At 43.1% G+C, this 11,398-nt stretch overlaps 1 protein-coding gene across 1 annotated transcript in view; it reads right to left on the bottom strand.

Moving 5' to 3' along the window:
* Positions 1 to 10,499, bottom strand: part of COLGALT2 (collagen beta(1-O)galactosyltransferase 2) — a 137,869-nt gene extending 127,370 nt beyond the window's left edge. The window contains exon 1 of the mRNA XM_069074411.1: positions 9,632 to 10,499. Within this exon, the coding sequence (XP_068930512.1) occupies positions 9,632 to 9,906 (275 nt within the window). The 5' untranslated portion in view covers positions 9,907 to 10,499. The remainder of the gene's footprint in view (positions 1 to 9,631) is intronic.
* Between the last annotated feature and the right edge of the window lie 899 nt (positions 10,500 to 11,398).

The following is an 11,398-nucleotide window of genomic DNA, read 5'->3' on the forward strand; positions in this document are numbered from 1 at the left end:
CAGGGAACCCCTCTTAGAAAATTGGAGTAGGATCATTCAGTAAACATGCATTTATTAAGTTCTCTGTGCCAGGAACTATATAGAGATTCTGTTATATTTGGAGGGATATCATTCGACCTGCAAGACATTCAAACACATGCAGAAACAAGCCTCACAATAGGGTTCTACTGTATCTCCCCTCACACTTGAAGCTGATGCTGACATATTGCTGTTACCCATGTGTCCATGTAGACATGACTGCAGAAGTCAGCAGATGACTTGTCTGCCTTCTGATTACAAAGTTTACATTGTTCACTAGAGATGTCCAATCAGGAAGGAGAACAGCTTGGAGTACACATTCCTATGCCTAAGGTCATAAGGAAGCAAGCCACACTGGAAAAGTGATTTGAAGCTATACAAGTCAAACCGGGTCCTCTTTGAAAAAACAGCAATGTCTCAGGTATGTTCAATAATGTTCAATCACTCTAAATAGCACATAGGGTCCAAAATCAGAAGTCTAGCATTGTTCTGGTTCAAACACTAAGAAATATCACCTAATCACCCATTATGTTTCCATGTATGTATAACTACAATTATAGAACTAAACAACCTTTTTTACCTTCTAAGTAATTTGTAAGGATGGGTGACATTAATGTCTTTACTTAACACAGTATCTGGCATTTGACTACAAGCTCCTTGAGAACTGTCTTTCTTTTTATTAGTATATCCCCAGTGTTCAGCACAGTGCCTGGAACATAGTATGCACTTGAGAAATGTTTATTGGGCAGCCAGGTGACATAGTGTATAGAGTGCCAGACCTGGAGTTATTATGACCTGAGTTCAAATCTGGATTCAGACACTTACTAGCTGAGTGACCCTGGGCAAGTCACTTAACCTTGTTTGCCTCAGTTCTTCATCTGTAAAATGAGCTGTAGAAAGAAACAGAAAACCCCTCCAGTAACTTTGCCAAGAAAACCACAGATAGGTCACAAAGAGTTGGACACAACTCAACAACAACAACAACGTTTGTTGGATTGGATTAGTAGGTGCTTTACAAATGCTTATTGACAGGCATATCATTGGAATTTAATAAATGCTTGTTTATTTGATTCAAGTTTTCTCACTAGTGGAAAAGCTCACATTTAAATATGGCTTTTAAGCTTGTAGAGCGCTTTCCTTAATAAAACAAAATTATTGTACCCATTTTAAAGATAAAACAGTGACATTCTGGGAGGTGAGATAATTTGTCCACAATTACCAAGCTAGCAAGTTCCTGGTCCCCTAACATAAAGGTCAGTGATCTTTCTATTATCCAGAACTGAAGTTTCCAAACTGGAGAATAACTAGATTTAGAATTAGGGGAAGGTTTAGGGTTTTCTCAAAGAATTTGAAGGAGTTTAATTAGGGGGAAAAATCTAAGATTAGTGATTATTAAGCATGAGAACTGATGTACTTTGCACCAACATTGACCCCAAAAGCTGCAGTCACAGCCTGCCCAAATAATGTGCCTTGATTGTTGGATGCTAATAACTGCTGACATTTCTTTACTCTGCTATACAAATATGCTCCCAGCAAGGAACCCACAGGTTCCTGTTCACAATCTTCCTATAAAGAAGATTATTTATTTACCCTTAAGGTAAACGTCACAAAAATGGTTAGGACAAGGTGAAGGAGACCCAGCATTACTTCATTAAAATAGGCCCTAGTGTTATCTGGGACACACACACACACACACACACACTCACACACAGGATATGGAAGAATTGTGGGAAACACCAATTCCCTATTGGTAGATTTGCAAATTGGTCCAACCATTCTGGAAAACAATTTGGAATTATGTAAGAAAAGTTACTAAATTGTTTTTTTAGCCCAATGATACCAGTGCTGCAGTTACACCTCAAAAATGACACTGACAGTAAGAGACGGTACTCCTTCAGCATTAGTAACACTAGTAGTTAATAAACAATCAATAGAATATAATGAACTAAAAATAAGTAAAATATAATAAATAAATAAGCAAAATACCATTAATAATGGCCAAAAAAGCTGGAATAAAACAACGCAGCCCAAAAATGGAGGGGGCTGGAATGGCTGAATAAATTGTGGCATAGGAATGTAATACACTTTTTCTATATGAGGAAAAAATGAATGTAAAGAATTCAGAGAAAGGCAGAAATACTTGAATGAAGAGAACAATGCACTTTCACGTTATCCTCCCCGTTAGATTGTAAGTTCCTTGAGGGCAAGGAATGCTTTTATATTTTTTTGTATTCTAATATGTAGCATAGTGCCTGCACACAATATGTCCTTAATAAATGTTTATTGCTTGATTGATGTACATGATTTACGATGGAAATAAGAGTACTATTCCCTAACAACAAAACTCAGAGCAAATAAAATGGACAATGCATGGACCAGACTATTAAAGATGTAATCAGAGGCCTGGCCGGTGAAAGTCTCATCATTCCAGCTGCTCGTACTTGCCCTTCCTGGGGAGCTATATATGGAGGGTGTGAAGTTGTTCCTTGTCTCATTCCAGTCTCATACCTGGAACTTTGGGGAGCTGGTTTCTGGGCATGAGTGACTAATGGGGTACCCGTAGCTGGTGTGATAGTGAAAAGTTCACTGACTGGATATGGGGCAAGAGGAACTGATGATTCAGTAAAGGCTGAGCTAGAATGGATTTCATATAGAAAAGAGACCAAGTGTCAATCTTTTGGTCTCTTTTTCTTTCCTCCTGGGGAGTGAGGCAGAATTTCTCTGAGTTGCCAGGGAGGGAAAAGAATGGTTTGTCCGGCCCCAGCCCTAGCTTTGTCACCAGGGTCTGTTGACATGTACTTCTTTTGTACCTTACTTCTTTTGTGTTTATTTTTTCCTAGTCTTAGGTGAATGAGTACCCTAAGATAAAATTATCCAGAAGGGGACCATGGGAGCTCAAGAAATCTTGATGTGCCCTCCAAAACATCAGAAGTCTTACTAACAATCAGAGGCACCTGACCAGTAGCTGGTAACAATAGAGGAAGCATCTTCAGTGACAGGTAGAAAGACAGTCATTGGGGCAGCTAGGTGTCTCAGTGAATAGAGCACCAGCCCTGGAGTCAGGAGGACCTGAGTTCAAATCCGACCTCTTACACAACACAAAAACTAGCCATGTGACTTTGGGCAAGTCACTTAACCCCAATTGCCCTCCAAAAAGCAAAAAAAAAAAAAAAGAAATACAGTCATTGGAGGATAGTGGTGCTGGTTTCAGGGATTATGATCTCTTGTGATAGAGAGAATCACCAAATGAGAAGGCACCAATCCTCAGGCCCCAGAAGCTACCCACCCACCACAGGGACCTTATGGGGAAACCTACAAAGGGAAAAGAGGATTTTCAAGACCAGGAATTGGTTGCCACATGTGTTCTCTACATGTGTACCTCAGTACCATTTTAAAGTCTAAGCACAGTCTTCCCAGGCACCTCACTTTGCAAAAAGACAATATGCCCCTGGTTGGAGAGGGATACTGCTTTAAATCAACTGTTCTTGCTATACCTTTTCAATAAATTGTTGCTGCTGTTCAGTCTTTCAGTTGTGTTTGACTCTTCATGACCCCATCTGGGGTTTTCTTGGCCAAGTTACTGGAGTGGTTTGACATTTCCTTCTCCTGATCATTTTACAGATCAGGAAACTGAGGCAAACTGGGTTAAGTGACTTGCCCAGGGTGATACAGCTAGTAAGTGTCTGAGATTCCATTTGAACTCAAGAAGATGTCTTCCAGATTTCATGCCCAGTTCACTATCCACTGTGCCACTTAGCTGCCCTTTTGGTAAATTACCTTTCACAGAAGCTAATTGATTTCAATAAGTCAATTAATAATGGGACACACACTGGTAGGAGCTAGGGGCCCCTTATTTTAAATAGTTAAGTCACCTATTTTAGCTGCAGAAACAAACGAAAAATAACCCTAACCTTGAGTAGAGTAGTAGTATTCTCTGGACACCTGTCTTGCCAATTTGTTTAGCCAGTAGCCCAGAACAGGATGATACAAAGGTAGCATGCATCCTTTTAATTAGCAAGATGTAAACTTCAAAGGTGAACAGTGAGACGTGTTATCAGTCTCACTGTTTAAAGCTGGTGGAGGTGGCGAGGCGGGGGGATGTATTTTGTTAGGAGTTTGCTTATGCATATTTTGGGAGGAGCCTGTTGTGTCAAAACCAAAGCATCATCAATGAAATTTTTAAAAGATGCCTTGTGCTCCTACTTTTCTGCAGCTGATCTATTCTTTTCTTCTATGCTGAGTAGTGATATCCTTCCATCTGTAACATTACAATGTGCAATTAATTGTAATTTTTTGTGGTGAGGAAAAAACAGAAGTCTTTATAAACACATTCGAAGAACCTCCCTTCAATAGAGAAAACAGAGGGAGAAAAAAGGAAAGGAAAAGAGGGTATGGAAAAGATAAGAGTAAAGGTTATTATGGAGACAGGTGAAATACACCAGATACATTAGTTAAAAGCTGACACCATCCCATGGCAGTAATGTTATCACACCTACTGGCCATACTACGTAAATGAAAAGCAATGAAACATCTCTCTACTTATTTTCCATTTGTGGTACATAGGGGTCTGCAGGTGGGGAAGTAATCGAATATTATTGTTCATAACAGTTTGAGGGATTTTGCAAACCTACCGATATGAATGCCATGAAACAATTGTCAACAGTTCCGTCTGACCCCACAGAACTGTAAAGTTGGAAATAGACCCACAATAATAAAAGAATATTGTTAATGGTATGAAAGAACAGAATTGTTGCCCCAAAGTAATAGGACTTTACAAAAATTCTGAAAATGGCCAGTGTTAGCACTCATACCAATAGAAACTCACTTTATGAAGAGCTCATTTGAAAAGGTCTTTTCCAAGAAAAACAAAAGACAAATAGAAAGCAAATCTCATTTTAGGATATTACGTCAAAAAAACTCTACTCAAATGAAATGACCATATTATACTGTAATTATATACCCAGAGCCATATAGCTACTAGGGTAAACTGTGCAGAGTATCCTGTCTTCAGCTATACCACAAGAAGCAAAAAGCTCTCCAAGAAATGTGCAAAAGTACAAACTGTAATGTGCATTTTGGTCCAAGGGTTTTCCCCTCTCCCTGCTCTTTTTTCATATCCTCATGGAACTTGGCTCAGCTCTCCATCATTTGTTGGCAATGAAGGCCAAAGTCAGCCATCCAGAGCTAAGGCAGTGTCTAAACAGCATTATGGAATTGAACAGAATATACCCAAGGGTCAATCTGTTTCCCCCTCACCCCAGTTATTAAAACTGAGTATCTAACAAAATAATGCTTCTTCTGTAACAAAAAAATGTCTGTTTAGTCAACTATTTTAGCTGAAAAGATGACATAGGTTTTAACCAGAGTATGAAGCATCTCTACTTATTTTCCATTTGTGATACTTAGGGATCTGCAGGTGGGGAACAGCTGAAGGAAGATTTTAGGGAGGACATTTAGACATGGGGAAAGTGGATTATAAAAAAAAAATTGGATTATAGCCCTTTTGTGGTCCCAAAGAAGTAATTATGGGCTGGCATAAGTAATAATTGCTAGCATTTCTATGGGGCGTTAAGCTTGGCAAATCTCTTTACAAGTATTATCTCATTTGATCCTCACAACTCATTGTTCCCATTTTACAAGTGAGAACACTGAGACAGAGGGAGGTTAGGAGACTTGTCTAAAGCCACACAACTGCTAAGTATCTGAGGTTGGATTTGAAGTCAGCTCTCCCTGACTCCAAGTCCAGCACTCCATACATTTTACCATCTAGTTCACTTATTCTAATAAAAAAAAACAGCAACTACAAACTGTGTTGACTGGAACACTTGAACTTAGCTTTCCAAAGTTAATAGGCTTTGAGACTACTTAGAATCCACTTTCGATAGCTCTGCACAGTCTGGTAAGGGATTTCAGGTGAAAAAAAGATGTCCCAGGGAAGTCAGAAGACAATGATTTGAGCAGATCTCTCACTTTAATTACACAGAAAAGGCCCCCTTTCAGGCATTCCACAAAGTCTGGTGGAAGGGGGCCAAAGAATCTAGTGAGTAATAAATCAGAAAACTGGGATGAATTTAAAAGGATAAGGCCCGGATGGGCCTCAGTGTATTCATCTATAAAATGAGAGAGTTGATCTTGAAGGCTCCCACCTCCCCAGGTGACTCAGTGGATAGAATCCTGGAGTCAAGAAGAACAAAGTTAAAATTTGGCCTCAGATATTTATTCTCTGTCAGGCAATCAATGTCTGCTTTAGTTTCCTCAGCTGTAAAATGAGGGTGATAATAACAGTACCTACGTCCCAGGGTTGTTGTGAGAATCAAACCAGAAAACATGTGTAAAGCCCCCGACACATAGTAGGTGCTTAATAAATTCTCTTTTCCTTCCTTCCCTTCTAAAACCGATTCTTCAAAAAATCTGCCATGCCTCCATCACAGGGCTGTTTGTTGTGAGAGCACCAAATGGTAGACGTGAAAACACTTTGGAAATTGTAAAGAGTTATGATTATAGAGTTCATTTCTGCAAAGAGCTTCCCTGTTTAAAGAAACAAAACAACTGTGAAGCAGGTGGTGAAAGTATTCTTAGTGCCATTTTACAGATGGTAAAAACTGAGCTTTAGGGGAGCCTAAGTGATTTGCTGGATTGAACTCAAAGGTGAGCTTGGGTCTTTGCCCAAGTCTTTTCTAGTACCCTCTCCCCCAGGAGTAATAGGATCATACCAGCATATTAGCAGGAGTCAGGAAGCATGAGGAACTTCCATTGTGGGAAACGCTTGCACCAAGGCAGATCCTAACCTGTCTACTAGTATTAAATAAGTCCTGAAGAATTGCCTAAGCCTGTCGCCTTGTCTAGCTTTAGGAAATAGATGTCAGAAGGAGGATTTGAACCTGGGTTTCCCTCATTCCAAGCCTAGTTCTCTAGCCACTCACTACATCATACTACCTCTGTTGCTAAAACAGCAGCAGCAGCTTCACAGCACCACTACTCAGCAAATGGCTTTAATTTCGATGTCCGTGCCAATACAGAGGACAGCTGGGTGGCAAAGTGAAGAAAATACCAGGCCTGGAGTCAGGAAGACTAATAGTCCTGGGTTCAGATCTGGACTCAGACACTAGCTGTGTGACCCTGGGCAAGTCAATTAACCATGTTTGCCTCAATTTCCTCATTTGTAAAATGAGCTGGAGAAGGAAATGGCAAACCATTCTAGCATATTTGCCAAGAAAACCCCTGATAAAGTCACAGAGAGTCAGAAACAATGAAAAAGTGTCTAGTACAGAAGTCCCCTATGACTTCAAAGGATCCTTAAGCATTTTTATCTTAACCTTCAGATGCTGGCGAAATAGAAAATAAAACCTGAAAGAACACATATCTAAAGGATCATAGAGTTGGGAGACCTCAGAGCCATTCTAGTCCAACACTCTCATTCACTGAAGCAAAGAGAGGTTACATGGAGAGGCAGAATTTGAACCCAAGTTCTCTGACTCCCAAGTCAAAGGATTCTGTGTATACAAAGAGTGGGAGTCCAATTCTGATTGAGACACTAGGTCATAAACTGCCAGAATCCTTAACCACCTAAACCATTTCATAGCATTATAGACCTAGAGCTTGAAAATACATACTTTCCTATGAATGCACAGAATAAAACCCATAAAATTTTAGCCTGGGAAAAGACATGTGATACTCTAGTCCAGGGGTGCAGAACCTTCGGCCTCCAGGACACATGTGGCCCTCTAGGTACTCAAGTGCAGCCCTGTGACTAAATCCTAAGTCCTCAAGTGTGGCCAGGCTCCCACCTCTGATCTAGTCCAACCTTCTCATTTTACAGATAAGGAAACTAAGGTTTGATGCTGCTAGGAGACTTGCAGACTAGCTATATATGTATGTACAGTATATATGTAAGTACATATATATGTAAGTACATAGCTATATATGTAAGTACAGTAGTGCCTTTGAAAGCCAAACATTTTATACAGAAATCTCTGTGGGCTTTTATTTAAAATAATAACTGACTACTACTAGAGAAACAATGTTCCTTTGGTACTGATGGGTTTTTACAAAATTCTTGCCTGTGATTTAAAACACACACACACAAACACACACACATACACAGACACTCACACTTCATACATACTTTTTCCACAGCTCCAGTCATGTACAGTACTGTACTGTATTAGCTCTGTTTGCTTTCTCTCCTCCCTACCTCTGCCATCAAGTTAAATCAGCTGAGGCTGATGACTTCTTACATGCCACCAATGCCCAAGTCTTGCTGCTTGTCTTGTTCGGGATTTGGAACGTCCTGCTAATAACAACCGACAGAAACTGGGAAAGGGTTACCAGTTTTCTGTCCTCCACTTGTAGGCAAACACCTGGCAAATCAGCTCACCTTGGCCATTATTCATCTGTCCCTACATCCACAGGGCTGCTTGGCAGGTCAGCCTGCCCCATTCCCATATCTAATGCAATCAATGCAGCGAAGTGGCTTTTTAGACAGCTCCCCAGCCACCCCTAGGTCTCCCCAAAGCACGAGTGACTTGTGGAGCACTCCAGTGGAACTCAAAGTTCCTTCCTTCTGGGAAATAAACAGAAGAACTGTTTACCTTCTAGAGGGCGTCTCCTTTAGGATACAAATAGCTGTGCCATGGGATATCCTGTTTCTGGTGGCATATCTGAGGCTGGGGAATGCACAAAATGAAGCTGTTGCTGTAGGAGGAGGAAGGCGAAAACACAGCCTCCCAGGTGGATGAGGGAGAAACAGCTCCCTCACTTAGGTCTCAGCGACCATCAAACAATCAACAAACATTTATGAAGCGCTTACTACGTGCCTGGCACCGTGATAAACACTGGGAACACAAATCTCTCCAGCTCCCTGAGTGTTGGGCGGGAACTTGAAGCATAGATGGGGGGTGGGGGGCCGCGGCACGGGAATGGAAGGAGACGGTTCTTGGAACAAGCGTTTGAAAGTGAGTGGGTCTGGAGAAGAGGTAAAGAGGTACGAGAGATTTGGGACACAGTAGTCCAGCCACGTGAAGAGCCAAATTCCCAGCTGCCAGTCAATCAGTGCGAGAGTTCAGAAGAGGGAAGGGCTCCGGGGAAGCAGGTATTCTCAAGGCTGGGCGGGTGCTAGTGTTCTGAGAGGTTGCTGAAGTTTCCGAAAGGATGGCGCAGCCCCTTTATCGAGCTCCCCAAGTCTGAAATCAAGATTTCACCTTTTCCCTTTTCTCTCTCTCCCACCTTCCGCGGTCGGCTGGCAGGAGCCTAAAACAGCTTGGCCAAGCCAGCTGTTTGCCTTCCCTGGCCCCGGGAAGGTTGAGGGGTGTGTGAGCTTTGGAAACACCACGTTGTTCCCTTTCCCCTGCAGGCCCCCACTCCGCTAGACTGAAGCAGTGCGCCTCTCTCTCTGTCCCTCCTTCACTTTCACCTTGGTAACCATAAAATCTCCCATCACCCCTCCCCACACATGGGGCGACGAAACCAGTTCCCCTGCCCTCCGGCTCTGGTGCGCATCAGCCTGAGACTGGCACGCATGGGTGCATGGCTCTCCTTACTTCCCGGGGACGCCAAGGGGGACAGCCCCCAAGCTCTATCTTCCTCCCCCTACTCTTGCCCCCCCAAGACTCACCAGATGGCCATCCTGTCCTTGGGATAATCCAGCCGCTCCAAGCAGCCCAAGAAATGGGGCAGCGTGTGTGCAGCGTTGCGGGCCAGGATGGTTACGAACACGGTGGGTTTCTGCAAGGGCGACTCTGGGAAAACTACCACCTCCGCGTCTGCCTCCGGGTCTTTGGGGTCTGCCTCAGCTGAGAAGCGCGCTCGCAGGCAGCTCCAGAGCGATGCCAAGGATAGTAAGACCAGCAGCCGAGACCAGGCGCGAAGGGTGGTGGGGCGCTCAGCCATCTTATGCTCCCGACAAGTCCACTGGCGAGGCTAGCACTGAGCGAGACTTCCCCGCGGTCTGAGCGGAGCAGAGGAGAGTAGAGCAGCCAGACGACACTAAGCGGGGTTGGGCACAGAGGGAGGGGGTGGGGATGAAGGAGTGGGGGGTGCGGTTCTGCTGAGGAGCGGGAGCAGGCGGCTGCTGCTGCTGCTGCTGCTGCTGCTGCTGTTTCTGTGGTTGCTCCCCCTTCGACTGACACCGCCACCGCCACCGCTCCGCTCACCGCAGAGAAGGCTGCAAGGGGGGAGATCGATCTGGGCTTAGATCGCGCACACAAACTTTACACTAGTTTTATAGTGCTCTCCCACTCACCCCTCCCCTCTCTCTAGTCCCAGCTCAGAAGCCTGGGGCTTAGGAAATATACAAACCCCGTAACCTGCCCGACCCCCTTGGTCAGCCGAGACAGCCTCAAACAAACGTGCCTGTTTGGTTGTTTGTCCCAGTCCTGCGGAAAGTTCCTGTTGGGCTCGGTGTGTGCGGCTGAGGTATGTGGTTTTCTCTCAGAGGTGTCCGAGAGCTCAGAGGTGTGGTTGTCTGTGCCATTAGACACCGGTGTGTACACACGCACGCGCGCACATACACACACATTTACACACCCTCCCCCAAGAATGGCTTTTTGTTCTCCCCAACCAGTTAAAGCAGTCTATTCCAAAGTGTCTTCAAACCTCTCTATCCTGAATGATACGTCTACTTACTTGACAATCATTTAACATACAGAGTTTCAGAAGTGGGGAGGGGCCACTCCATCTTTTCAAAACCTTAGTGACTTAAAAAAAAAATCTACACAGAACATTTCCCATTTCCCCTACAAACAAATCTTCAGTCTTATGGTACCTTCTACATGAAATTACAGTAGAACCTGATCCACACTTTCCCCAGCTGCTAGTGTCCCTCAGTTACTTGGTCTTTCTTTTGTATATGTGTTGTTGAGGAGGGGGCCCTCTGGATCTATGATTCAACTGATGGCAAAGACAGTGGAAGTGAGATGCCCTCTACCAATGAAGAACAACAACCAATCTGAAGCTTAGACAGATTTCCGGAGGGTGGGGGCACTTAGGAGCTAAATTAATTGTCCATCACAGTCAGTATATGTCAGAGGATATGTACTTCTTGACTCCAAAGCCAGCCCTCTATCAGATTGTAATCAGTAGAATCATAAAATCATAGAGAAGGAATTAACCTTTATGATTACATAATTCAGCTCCACAATAAAAATGAAGACCTAGTATATCATTCTTTAGTGCAGTCTTTCACTCATTCTTGAGCAATGAGTTTCCCTATCTTTTATGATATATTAACTGGCATAGATAGGGGTGAATTATATGTTCCTCAGCAATTATTTGCTCTATTCCTAGTAAGCCTTTACTAATATTTTCTGAGTTATGGGAATGGGGATGGTGGATGTATTACTATAGGATAGACAGTAGAATGTTAGAGTTAGAAGGATTATCT

The sequence above is a fragment of the Petaurus breviceps genome, unplaced genomic scaffold (genome assembly GCF_028583685.1).
Source record: "Petaurus breviceps papuanus isolate PSGF00001 unplaced genomic scaffold, PetGlider_PUasm1.0 90895, whole genome shotgun sequence".
NCBI classification, from domain to species: domain Eukaryota; kingdom Metazoa; phylum Chordata; class Mammalia; order Diprotodontia; family Petauridae; genus Petaurus; species Petaurus breviceps.